The following is a 13,789-nucleotide window of genomic DNA, read 5'->3' on the forward strand; positions in this document are numbered from 1 at the left end:
TTAAAATGAACTAAACGTGGAAGATTTCAGAATGGATCGTGTATGGAGCGCTTTATTATTTCAGTGCGCGTTCCACACGCGTTGCGTCGCGTCGCGGCTGCGCGTCGCGTCGCGGCTGCGCGTCACCTCACCTCAGCGTTCAATCAGGTGCAAGAAATGAATGAAAACCATTTCAATTCTAAATCGACGTTCTATTGTCTATTTTAGAACAGATGATACTAAATGCACACATGTCATATTTACAGCTCATTTGGCTTCAGACTGTAAAACAGAACTGGAGCGTCCATAGCGTCGCGTCGCGCGCGCACAGTCGGTGTAACTGAACAAAGCGCAGAACAGGTCAATTGACGTCTAATGTCAATGTCCTTGTAGAGAAATAGGTTATTTCGATATGCCTTTCGCACTGGTCTTCATCAAGTGAATGGACTCATAATAACCTGGCAGAACGCGTCGGTGCAGAATGGAAATATAACGGAGCGGTGCTTCAGCAATGTCACGTCAGTTCTCAGGCTCAAATCTGTGGCTAGATTTACCCCTTAATCTCTTCCGAGCACAGAACACCTCTGTGAATGAGAAGAAGAATCCAAACGCTTACCCCGATTATAAATCCGCTGTGTGCAAGTGTGCGTCTGTCCACGAATGCGCCGAGCGCGACGGTGATGCTGCGGAGTCGTTTCAGACGCAGCGTGTTGTGGAGCATACGAGCGTCCTCGAGGTCGCCATGTCTGCCGGTTGGAGAGACAGAGATTACACTGACTGAGCACAGCACAGCACAGCACAGACCCGACCAAAACACGAGAGCTCGCAGCCACGAGATGTGCGCTCAGACGCTGCCATCTGCAGAGAGAAGCACCGTAACGCAGTCTACGAAAATTAACCATGGTTTTCCTACAAATAAAACCAAAAAACCATGGTTACTGTAGTTAAACCATGGTACCCACAAATTAACCATGGTTTTGCTATATTAACCATAGTTTAACCATGGTATTTGTAGTAAATCAATGGTTTTACAAATGGCAGTCAATACGCCAAAAAACCATGGGTTACTACAGTTTTACTATAATAAAACCATGGTTATTTTTCGTAAGATAGTCACTCACAGAAAAAACAATGAGCCTATATGCATTACATTAGACCGTTTCTACATAATGGGGTCAAAAAATTATAAACTGCTAAAACTTAAAGCCATAAAAATGTGGCCTGTCACATTAAAATACTAAAATCTTCTTTAAAAGTAAGGTTATATTTAGTTTCAATTTATTTCAAAATTTGTGTATTTTAAAAGTATTTTAAAGCAAGTACTGTTGTTGTTCTGGTCTGATTGCTTCTATTGTTCTCATTTGTAAGTCACTTTGGATAAAAGCGTCTGCTAAATGTGATTAAGCGTAAATGTAATCCACACCACTCCAGTCCATCAGTTAATGTCTTGTGAAAAGATGCGTGGCTTTACATGAATCCATCAAGGCATTTTTTTAACTTCAAACTTTGAAAATTTGAGTCCATAATCCATAACAACACTTCCTATAAAAAAGTCCATTCCCTCTCACATTCACTGGCATATATGTTTAGAACTGATTTACCTTGTAAATAGCGCTTGAACTGTGCAGATTTCTCTCCTGATTCAGACTAGACGAACAGAGAAAGCAAAATTATGGATATGGACTCGCATTGGTATGAAGTAAAAAATCTTAATTATGGATTTGTTTCTTACAAACACAGTTTGTACTTCACAAGACATTAACTGATGGACTGGAGTGGTGTGGATTATTGTGATGTTCTTATCAACTGTTTGGACTCTTATTCTGACGGCACCCATTCACCGCAGAGGATTCATTAGTGATCAAGCAGTAATGTTGAATTTCAAACCCATCTACATCTTAAAAGATGGTAAGCACATTTTAGCAAATTCTCTTTTTTTGGATGAACTATTCCTTTAAATTCCTTTAGAAACTGTTAATATGAATCATAGTTAGATCAAAATGTTTAATAATTTAGCTCCATATGATTAATTTAATCCTAATATATAATCAACCCTGTTTCTCTGTCAGTCAGGTGTCTAATGGTCGCCTGCATATTTGGATCTAGACATGTTCTGCTTTTCCTTTACCTCTTCCTGAGTGTTTCCTTGCCAATGCTTAATTTCTCTTGGATACTTCTTGGTTAATTAAACCTGTTGAATGTCTTTAAGTGATTAAATAAATAAAGTTAAACAGCAAAAAAGTGGTATAATATAGATCCTGCATTCATTTTTGCAAAATAAACCTGTTCAGGCTAATGAACACATGCCTTGATCATCAAAGGACCTTTAAACCTGATATGAACATACACACAAAAACTTAAATCTGTGGGCAGTTTTGTGTCTTTATGGCTTTTATAAAGCAGGTTTCTCAGGAGAGATTGTTCCTGAACATGTGTGCCATGGATCACAGTGAGTATGCTGCATCTGACATCTGACAGACAGCTAAGTGTAGGTGTACATGCGTCCTGATGGATGCTGATAGATGGTGTGTGTCCGTATCTTCCCCCACCAACTATTTTTGGCCAATCAAATCACTGCAAATTAGAGTGTGAAATTGGCAGCATGTGTTGCCATGTGGTTTCCATGGCACCCAGCAATAAGTCTCATGCTGGTGTGTGAATCTCCCCCTCACTGCTGTGCTCTTATGTCCTCTGTCCATTTCCCATGTCCTCTCTTGGCTGCTGTTCCCTGCATTCCTGTGTCCAGTGAGTGGGCAGAGAGTCCAGGTTCGACGGAAAATATTTACCCCATAAAACAGCAGCCCACTCTTCACATAGATTTTCCAGTTTATGCATGAGTGCAGCATGATACCATACTCAACCATTTTTTAGTATATAGAGTATGGCTTATATTTTAAAGGTACAGTAAGCTACTAGTCAAACGTTTCGTCATCGACGTTATGGGGAACGCCTCAGGCATGACAGGTGTCTGAAATCAAATATCAACTCACAGAAATCATGCTGACCGGCGACAGCCGTGAATCATCAGCTTGAATGATGAGCGTGCGACCTGGATATATAAAAAGGGCACCTTGAAACCATGACATTATTCTTTTCGTCTTCAGGGACTGTTTTGCTTGATTTAAATGTCTGCTTACAGCGAAAATGAAACACACATCTAAGGCAAGTCCTGTGCTGACCCGTGCCCAAGATATTTGTCGCTGGGTGACACTCACGAGATGTGTGTGTACTGTTTGTGTGAAGAGCACGCACAGGATGCTCTTGAGGGAGCGTCCTGTGCAAATTGTGAGCGTCTTCCTATGAGAACGCTCCGATCTCGTCGGGCTCTCTTCTCGAGGGAAGAGAGTTCAGCATCTGGTCCTCGCGGATTGGGTCCCGCTCGTGCCGAGGCAGAGTGGCGACGTGCTTCATGGGGCTCCCAGACGGAGCTCGCTGACAGTCTTGAGAGGGGCGTTAACCTCTCAGATGCGTCATCGGCTGACGAGAGTGAGCTGCAGGTGGATGACGGAGACGATTCTCCTACTGATACTGCAGCGAGTGCTCTTCGGGCTGGGCAAGAGATGGCTGAGGAGGATGATTTAGATCCTCAACCTCGTCAGCCATCCTGCCCCGTGTACACAGAGTTGGTTGAACTTCAGTTGCCATGATCGGTTTCTCCCTGAACATAGACCACCAGCTCAGCAGAGCCTTCCATTCCTTCCTGATCTCCATTCAGAGATCAAGAGGGCATAGAAGAAACCGTACTCTGCCCGTATTCATTGACATCAGCGGGGTAATTTCGCTGATGTTGAGGGGATCGGGAAGTATGGTTCTGTGTCGATGCCGCCCATTGATGAGACGTTTGCGAACTATCTCGTATCTGGGCGGTTGTCGACACTAAAAGCTCAGACTCTGCCATCCAAGCCCCTTAAAATCATGGCTCGCTTGAATGGCAGAGCGTACACGGCAGCAGGTCAGGCTGGTGCTGCCCTTCATACCATGGCAGTGCTCCAAGCCTTTCCAAGCTGACCTGCAGCAGGATCTCGACCAGGGGGCAGGGCTGTCCCCTGAGGCGGTCGCTGAGTTGCGCCGGACCACAGCTTTGTCTCTCCGGGCCACTTAACAGACTGCTGCCGTGATCGGCCGATCGAAGGCGGCCACAGAGAGGCATCTGTGGCTCAACATGGCTGATATCAGGGAGAAAGAAAAATCTCTTCTGCTTTATTCACCAGTTTCGCCTGCTAAACATTTTGGCACTTCCGTTGAGGCAGTGGTTGGAAAGTTTAGGGAGGCAAAGGCACATTCAGCTGCATTTAATACCTGTATACCGCTGAGATCCGGGCCCCAGCCCAGGCAGGCGGGAGGACCTGGTCCGTCTTGGTCTCCGGCAAAAAGAGGGACTTAAGGGAGGTCATTCAGCACAAGCGCAGCTACGCTCAGCGGAAGTAGAGTTTGATCTCCCTGGAGGGCCTTTTGTACCAGCCCTCTCCCTCTTCTGGACTCCCCAGGCGTTTACGTTACACCAGCCCTGGGGATGGGCCTTATGATGAGAACTATGTTCTGATGGCCTGCCGTAGCAACTGGTTGATGTGAGCGCCTCTTTTAGGCATGTAAAAGTGTTGGACCCCAAATTTAATGAGAACTCTCTGGCGAGTCTTCACTCCGCACGCCACAGGTGAACTTTTTGGTTTTTAAAATTCTGTGTGTATAATTAACACTGATTTGTATTTCTCTACAGACCTTGTTCCCTGTATAGACCTAGGGGGTCATTCTTAGAGGAGCAATTAAAGTATTGGACTTTAGGGCCCTGAAGCCTCCCCCAGTTGGTGGCTAGAACGAATTAGGGAGAAGCTCAAAGAAGATTTGGCTTCCGTGCTGAGTATGTGATGGCCTTCCTGTAATAACATTTTATATGCATGGTGGGCCACCGCTCATTTCTGTTTAGCCTCAGGGCTATTAGCCACCCAGGGGTAGAGTAGTTGGTCTTCCTAAAAAAAAAAAAAGGAGAGCTTTTTTGCTTTAGGTTTAGACTGACGCTGGCGTTCAGATAAGATCTTCAGATAGATGTCCTGCCTATTGGTTTGTGACATTGGTATCCTGAGTACTCGCTCCCTGAGCTCTGTAAGGTTTCAGTAGGTTGAGTGTTTCACAGCCTCTCAATCAAGTAGGCTGTGGCTCCTCCGAGCCCTCAGGTAGATCTATGCTTGTAGGTCGGCCCTCATCCGGTCCGCCTCTGTAACTGGCCTAGGCTATGCTAGGGATATTGGAGGCGTGTTGCTAAGTATAGCTGCCACACATTCATTATGTGTTAGGCTTCCTCCCCTAGATTTCAGCCTCCTCCCTTAAATGGGAGTTGTTGGCCAAGGCCCGCCCCTTTCTCTGCATTCAGGGGTGATAGAGTAATGCAGGGTGGTAGCTGAGGTAGGATCAGTCTGGCAGGGTTAGGCCATCTATCGCTCTGCGAAGTGACAGTTCGTCAGACCCTGCCGAACAGAGATGTTTGGGCCTCTAGAGCTGGCTCCACTCAGCCCGTTGAGCTAATTGCTTGACCGATAGGTTGAAGTTGGTCTGGCTCACTATCAGCTATGGTTTTCAGGTAGTAGGCCTCTCCAGGCCTCCCTGAAAGTAAGCTCCTTGATGTGATGGTTTTTCATACTTTCAGTTTCCACTTAAGGTGGTTATCTGGTAACAGGTAGTAGACCTCTCTAGACCTCTCTTAAGGTGAAGTCCCACATATTGTGGTTATCAGGTAGTAGGCTTCACCAGGCCTCTCTGAAGGTGAGCCCCCACATACTGTGGTTGTCAGGTAGTAGGCCTCTCAAGGTCTCCTTGAGAGTATTTTCACAGTGGTGCTGGGTTTTGTAAGCTAGTGGCCGCTTACTTTTGGTTTAGCAGTCCTTATCAGGCAGCTACCGAAGGTGAGCTTGCGCCCTGGCTCGGCTCAAGTTTTTATTCTATGCTACAGGTTCCCTCCTGGACCCTCTTTATCCTGCTACAGCCTGGTTGCCTACCAGGTAGATCTTATGCTCCCCTCACTGAGGGTCAATATGAGTATGTGGTCTCCTGAGTCTGGTCAGTCAGTCGTAGGCCTCTCATGAGGCCTCCCAGCAAGATCAGTCCTTAGGTCCTCACAGGCCTCTTCAGTGTTTTGAAACACAAACACTGGGTAGATCCGTGGATCGAGTAGAGAAACTCCCCTCGCTGGCAAGGGTTGTAAAGCACTATGCTGAGTCATACTCTCCAGGATATCCCGTCTCTGAGATCTGGGCAGAGTGGTTCACTGCCTGCTCCGCAGTTCCTCGGGTTGGATGCCTTCCTAAAGGCAAGTGTCCAGAGGCTCTGTCTTCGGACAGACAGGAAGTCTGTAGTGTCTTATGTAGTGACTCCAGGTCAGGCCTGCCTGGTGGCATTTCAGATGGCACGTTCCCCTGAATAGTGACTGGCTGGGGTTCCCTCGGGTTCCCTAGCCACATTCCCTAGAAGGGACCCCTTCTAAGAAGTTGAAGTTGTGGTCCTAGGCCCTTGAGCAGGCCCAGGTAGACCTTTCACTAAACTATGTTTATGGAGGTTTTCTGTGGTATCATATAGCTTGGGCTATGACCGTAGGTAGTGCTGTCACTGACAGCCCAGTGTGACCTGAGGGTGAGTGGTTCTAGCGTTCATTGAATTGCTGGTTCTGACAGTTGTGACTGCCATTGGGCATGCACTCCCTTTAGCATGGCGGCGTGGGTATTTCGTTCCCCATAATGTCGATGACATATTGTCGAAGTTCCCTTCGAAAGGGAACGTCTCAGGTTACAAATGTAACCTTTGTTCCCTGAGAACAGGGAACGACACAATACGTCATCAACATTATGGGGAACGAAATACACACGCCGCCATGCTAAAGGGAGTGCATGCCCAATGGCAGTCACAACTGTCAGAACCAGCAATTCAATGAACGCTAGAACCACTCACCCTCAGGTCACACTGGGCTGTCAGTGACAGCACTACCTACGGTCATAGCCCAAAAAAAAAAGATAAATATAAGTAAATTGTAGGTTACACAGTCTGGTAATAGCTTTGCCTAAGCTTTTGATATATATATATAATTCTATTTCAAAATATTAGCAAAACTATAACAGTATATCAGTGATACTCCAATAACACTGCCATTACAGACCTAGCTGCAGAAATGCAGCTTCATCTCAAAAACTCTATTTGTGTCTTCATGTGTCAAACTTTTATCATGACGAAAAAACCTCTATGGCACCTCAAAGTCAGTTTAGATGGAAAGCATCTGCTAAATGTTACGTAACTAACTTGTATCTCTCACAACAAAATAGTTTAACAGACATCAAACAAACAAAACCTGCCTGATGGAAGACAGAACATTTCGTGTGTGTGTGTGTGTGAAGATATTCAGACAAACTGCAGGACACACGTCTGTCCTTCAGCGTAACATGTTCTGCTCAACTATTTCTTATTTATAAAGCGGGCATATGTTTGGACAGTAAGCGTGTTGGTTTTAAAACAGAAACCACACCGCAGTGTCTGTAAGTGTCAGTTGCACTTTATTTAGGTGCCAAACAAAACAAAAAAGAAAAGAGGGTCACCATTCAGTCAATCAGAAGAGTTGACCACATAAAAAAATATAAAATCAATACTGACTCAGAGCTCTCTATTCAAACACACACGCTCACACACCTCCGTAATCTCTGTATGTTCAGCCTTGAGATCCAACCTCAAGCACGGCCAGGGGGAGGATATCAACCAAAACTGGCAACCTCTGGACAAATGGATATACAGTCAAGCAACAGCCATCATCGTCAGCATCAATGACCCACACGAGCATGACCGAATATTGAGAACGAGTGTAAAAAGGGGCTGAGATGCTGAAGAGACACGCCAGAAAGAGAGTGATACAAACGAGAGAGACAGAAAAAGAGCTATTCATACAGAGCCATACGAGATACTAATGTGTCCAGATGTGTCCGCATCCAATCAGAGACAGGGACTTACACTGCATTCCAGTCGCTTGGAAAGTTAACATTCCCACTTGGAAAAGCGCAACTGGAAGTCTATTGAAACTCACGGTGGAGGGTTCATGATGCAGACATGGTGGCAGTCAAAGATTTACACAGTCAAACATTCAACTTTTAAGCAATTCAAATATATCAATGAGTCAAAGGTCCAACACTGCATGTTACAACCTGTTTAGCAACATAAAAAACAAGATAAACGGTTCTCTCTGTACATACTCAACAGTAGAACGACTGCTAGTGGTGTAGAGCACAGTGTCCCCAATTTGGTTGCTAAAAGAGTTCTTTGTTCACATTTGTTTCACTGCAGAGCTAATGGTAGAGTCGCTGTTTTCTGAAAGTCATCTTCTAAATCTGACTTGAAATGGAAGCAGCATAAAAGACAAGAGCCCTTTTCCAAAACCTACTGAGTCCCATTACTGTGTATTTACTACATTCTGTGTAGATGGGTTTTGTAGACTGAACGGTTTTGTCGAACAGTATTGTTTTTTTCTGCTAAGAATTGTGATTGCTGTGTATATTTCCTTCTGTAAATTCCACAAAACTCATAGCAATTATATCAATATGACTGTAAAGCGAGCTATTATTTTTACAATGATTTTTATGATTATATTTTTAAACACAAAATTGATTACTATAGTAAATAATGCTGTTTTACTGTAAAACAACATAAAATAAAACAAAGCATTATCAAATAATAACCTATCAAACTTGTACTTTTACTAGAAAATCTGAAATTTTATGGTATACTGCTACTGCAGTGATTATTTTACTATTTCCCCATGTGCACGATCACTTTTATGCTTAAATTAATTGAATCAAACTTTTCTCCCACTGTGCAGCCAGCAACATCAGCGAGTGTGCAACCTGTCAATCACAAGAGACTGCAGCAACAGCAAATGACAATGATCTATTCCCAAAGAATAAACCCAAGCCCCGCCCGATGTTTTTTTTGTTTGTTTGTTTTTTACAATACAATCGTAACTTCTGTTTCATGCCGACTTTAAAGCTCCTCCTTTCTTGGCTGCAGGTTTATAAATGTTTTATAAACTACTGAAAACACTGACCATCATTTCACTCAGAAACTTCCAACATATATTTTTTCATTTAAACTGCAGGTTTGTGATTTGATAAGTGCACAAACCCATATTGTGATTTCGATTTTATTTGGACATTAGCATGGCGTTATGCTAACAGCGTGATACTTGTGTGCACAATGGATAAAACCACATCGAACAAATCTTACTAATTTCTCAGTAAAATATTATGGGGTGGAATGAAATTCAAATATATTTAGAATCTCATCCAACACAAGTTTTCAGAGCTCACTGCAATGCATTCTGTGAAACCACAGGGAGCATACTTTAGGCTTTAACATACTGTCTAAATAGGCGGCTAACTAGGTTTTGGAACAGAGCTGAAGTCACCTGTTTTTCTTCTTCTAATGTTTCAAATGAGATGCTGATGACTTTGAGGGATCTATTCACAAATAAATGGACAATTAGAAAGTCTTCATTAAGTGATTATATGGCTATATCAAGCATATGGCTAAGAACCCTCTTATTCTCTCTCTCTCTCTCTTTGACCTGGTGATAAAAGCACATAAAAGAACACAAAAGTCCAGCTCATCGCCACTGAAGGTTCCTGCTCAAACAGGAAATGTGAAACCTAAGGCAAGTGCTCTTCCTGTGGTTGAGTCAGTCAGGATTTAAAGTGACAAGAAAAAAAATCCTCATAGTTACTGTCAGTCTGAAGATACAGCATGATGGAAAACCGTTGACACTAGAAGGTCTATCAAAGCTACTGTAATGTGAGTTCTGTGTGTGTGTGTGTTTGTGTGTGTTAGGGGGTTATTGTATATTGCAGGAGGAGCAGCACGGATCATCTTTATCCGGCTGTGCCGCGTAGTCCATCTGCCGTACGATCTCGGCAAAGAGTTCGTCCACCATGGTCTTGCTCTTGGCAGACGTCTCGATGAAGGGACATCCCCACTCCTCGGCCAGAGCCTGTCCCTCCCTCACAGACACCTCCCGCTCGCCCTCCAGATCCACCTTATTCCCCACCAGGATCACCGGGACCTTCTCATACCTGGAAACAACCAGACAGGACATAAGAGACATTAAGAGCATTTCAAGTTTTAAACAGTTCTCAAGCTCAGTCTCAGTCACAATCTGTATTGCCTCGCCTGTGTTTAATTATCTAAACCGTATCAAAATGGGATTACAGTGATGTATAGAATACATCCTGCACCTCACGTCTGAATTCTCACCGTACAGTCTTCCTCAAGGCAAAAGAAGAACGTCTTCACCCACAGCCAGTAATCATGGTCAAGGGAGGATGAGGAGGGTGGGGTTACTGAAGCCACACCCCTTTCAAACACACCCCGTTATTAACACACCACTAATGACATCACGTTCTAAAAGTTCTTTCAGAATGACAGTGTGCTGTCCCTTGACTTGATTTGTGGGTCATGAACCAAAAATGGGTCACATGTCTCTACTGAACCATTTTAGAAACATTTTAGAGTCGCTTGACTGCAGAATTGGCCACCGCAGTGCTTGGGTTTTTCAGCTAGTTTCAAGCTTCCTATGGTTATATCAAAAATACCAACCTCCAGATCTCTACAATATTCTGATCTCCAAATATCATGCTGGTTTTATCATCCAGAAAGGGAATTCAAGGAATAGTCCAAACGAGCTGCATTATGCTAACTATCATTCAAGTTACAGATTGGTTTAACAAAAAAACAAAAACTTTAAAAATGCTGTTAAAAAAAAAGCATATATATATATATATATATATATATATATATATATATATATACACACACTTTATTTTATTAATAAACTGAAAAAAAAAGTTTTGATAGAATTAGCCTTTAATCGTTCTTTGTAGGTATTTATTTATTAGAGTATTTTTGTTGGATGGTGTTTTAACATTATACCAATTAATATACTTTTTACGGTAAATTTAAGTTCAACACATTATATACACTGTTCCTATCATATATATATATATATATATATATATATATATAACTGATTTTTCTGTATAAATATGAGCCATTATAGCAGTTACACTTGCTATAACAATCATCTGTTGTAGTCATGCACTTCTGTAAATGGCACGAACCCCTTCTCTGCTCTTTGATTACCTGTCTCTCATTCACCCTTCAACAAGAGCAAACTGAGCTGTGACAGACGTCTCTTACTCCTACGATCTCCTCATGATGCATGGCTTTTACTGTGCACAATATCTATGCCGTTCAATTATTTGATATTTTCTGAAGGCAGAAACATCCTTCTGTATGAGAGTACAGGTGTATATTATTTGTGTGGGAATGTGTGCTGGAGGACATGTTGTTTGCAGGTCAGTATGAATATATTTCTGCTTCAGGGTGACTGGGAGGTTAGTTAAACTGATAAGAAGGATTAAAGAAGGATTAATGGAATCACTTTTCTTCCCCCAACTATTAAACTTATTATCATCTTTGGTTCACTTACTGTCCCTGATAAGTGAAGTACGATTTGGTGATTTATTGCTCCTGGATTTGGGTGCCAAGCCTGAAGGATACTAATGGAATCCAGAATTCCATTGGTTTTCAGTGGGACCTCAACGGATCCATGGGGAATTCTTCAGTTTAAACAAAATTCCATTAGCATGGTTTTCTGTCACTTTTGTTGCTTACATTTTAGTTTCAATGGCACTGAACCCAGTCAAACAAACACAAAATTATATTTCGAATACAAAATTTACACAGAATCATTGGCTGCATCCGAAAGCCTAGGCAGCTGACTTAAGGCATTTCATGAAACGATTATGCAAAGCCTTCTGAGCCAGCGTAACGGTTAAATGATCTATACAAAATAGAACGTCTTTTGGTGATAACTAAACAAATGTTTAATTACTATGACACTAATGTCTTGCTAGAAAGAACATCAAAAGTGTAAAATGTTGATTTACACACAAATTGACTCTTATTCTACTCTAATAACTATATTACAGACTTTTATTGTATGGTAGTAGGGAAGGATATTCAGACAAATGAAGATGAGAGCAAATGTGCATATTGTCAACTTTGAGTATAATTTTAGAGGCTTTTAAAAACTGTGTGAGCTATGGGCTAAAATCCACAAGGCTACTACGGTTTAATTCATTTTCAAACACACAAGAATATGCATCGCAGTGTCATTGCAATCCTTCCTAAATGAATGAGAGCAGAATCTGAAGCATGGATCTGGTTTAGAGCAGCAGTGAAGTGCATCGCATCAGTTGAGCATGAATCTTTCATGCAGACAGAACTGGATGCGGCACATCAAAGCACGAGCAACAGGCCTGTGGAGGCCCACACACACACACACACACACACAGGGGCCGATTCTGAGCATGCTGTCAGATGTGTTAAGATCATTTCCTCGTATGCACTGGCATGTCACCAACATCGAGACGGTTATCGGTCCCGGTATGTCACCTCTTGACTCGGATGATCTGGTCTCTCATGGGCTTGATGTCCTGGAAGCTCTGCTGGTTCACCAGACTGTAGACCAGGATGAAACCCTGCCCGTTTTTGATGTACAGGTCCCGCATGGACGCGAACTGCTCCGTGCCCGCCGTGTCCAGGATCTCCAGCACCGACGGCGACGAGTCCACCTCGATCTCCTTACGGTAGAAATCCTCGATGGTCGGGTCGTACTTCTCAATAAATGTCCCGGTGACGAACTGCACGGTGAGGGCGGATTTACCGACCCCGCCGCTCCCGAGGACCACCACTTTATACTCACGCATCTCTCCGGTCTGAACGGATCACAGAATCAAAATAAACTCACACGGCACTCGAGATGACAATGGCATTCATGTTTAGGGCGTTTAAACGGGTCTGTCCGCGGACATAAACACGCCTCGCTTCCCGCAGCAGCAGCGCTTCATGATCACGGAGCACCGGCGGCCCGCGCGCGCATATAACTCACACACCGGGGAACGGCTGGATAGGTGCAATCACCAATAACTTGTGCCTTTTATCTGCTCAGCTAACCATCCTATAGAAGTAAACGAAGACTGCGTGGAGAAACCCAGCGGACTGCCTCTGGCATCGGTGAATTAACACACAGTCCGTTAAAATCTGATTATGTGAATCGATCGGGGCGCATGTTAGTGTTTTCCGCCTCCGTCTGCTCTCTCCGGTCTTCATTAATACACTAACACACCGCCATGCTCACGGGTGGGGATCCTCCGCCGCGCTGCTCCACTATTGTGAAGTCCGAGTCATCATGGCGAACCGGTTACTTTAAGCAGTTCGTTCAAAGGAATCCGTTCAAGGCGACTCACTGATTCTTTTACGTCATGACGTAATTAGGTCGTCACCTGGTCCTTCCCTGCTGAAAAAAACAATAGAAACCATTACAGAAATTCTAATGGTTTCCATTACAAAACCATTACAAACCATCAGCAATTAACCATTAAAACCATTACCAAATGGTTTCCATTACGTAGTGTGTTTTGGGCATATTCCATTAGGATTTATTGGTTTGTATTGGTTTCCATTACAAGTTTGTATTGGTCACAATTTGCACATAATGGTTTCCATCACAGTTTTGTATTGGTTCTGATGGTTCCATTACAAGTTTGTATTGGTCTTTATTATAACAAATTTAATGGTTTCTGTTGGTTTTGTAATGGTTCCATTACAAGTTTGTATTGGTTTTTATTAAAACAAATTTAATGGTTTCTGTTGGTTTTGTAATGGTTCCATTACAAGTTTGTATTGGTCTTTATTAAAACAAATTTAATGGTTTCTGTTGGTTTTGTAATGG

The 13,789-nt window shown here is 43.1% G+C and overlaps 2 protein-coding genes across 2 annotated transcripts in view; both read right to left on the reverse strand.

Annotated features, from left to right (window-relative positions):
* Nucleotides 1-757, reverse strand: part of LOC127965090 (FERM, ARHGEF and pleckstrin domain-containing protein 1) — a 53,177-nt gene extending 52,420 nt beyond the window's left edge. The window contains exon 1 of the mRNA XM_052565652.1: nucleotides 596-757. The gene's annotated coding sequence lies outside the window, so the exon portion shown is untranslated. The remainder of the gene's footprint in view (nucleotides 1-595) is intronic.
* Nucleotides 758-7,492: 6,735 nt separating this feature from the next.
* Nucleotides 7,493-13,339, reverse strand: LOC127965096 (ras-related protein Rap-2a). Its single transcript, XM_052565659.1, has 2 exons — nucleotides 12,451-13,339; nucleotides 7,493-10,067 (listed from the first exon to the last, which is right to left on the reverse strand). The coding sequence occupies exons 1-2, from the start codon at nucleotides 12,762-12,764 to the stop codon at nucleotides 9,830-9,832; spliced, it is 552 nt and encodes a 183-aa protein (XP_052421619.1). The 5' UTR covers nucleotides 12,765-13,339; the 3' UTR covers nucleotides 7,493-9,829.
* Between the last annotated feature and the right edge of the window lie 450 nt (nucleotides 13,340-13,789).

Source organism: Carassius gibelio, chromosome B9, assembly GCF_023724105.1.
Source record: "Carassius gibelio isolate Cgi1373 ecotype wild population from Czech Republic chromosome B9, carGib1.2-hapl.c, whole genome shotgun sequence".
Classification (NCBI taxonomy): Eukaryota; Metazoa; Chordata; class Actinopteri; order Cypriniformes; family Cyprinidae; genus Carassius; species Carassius gibelio.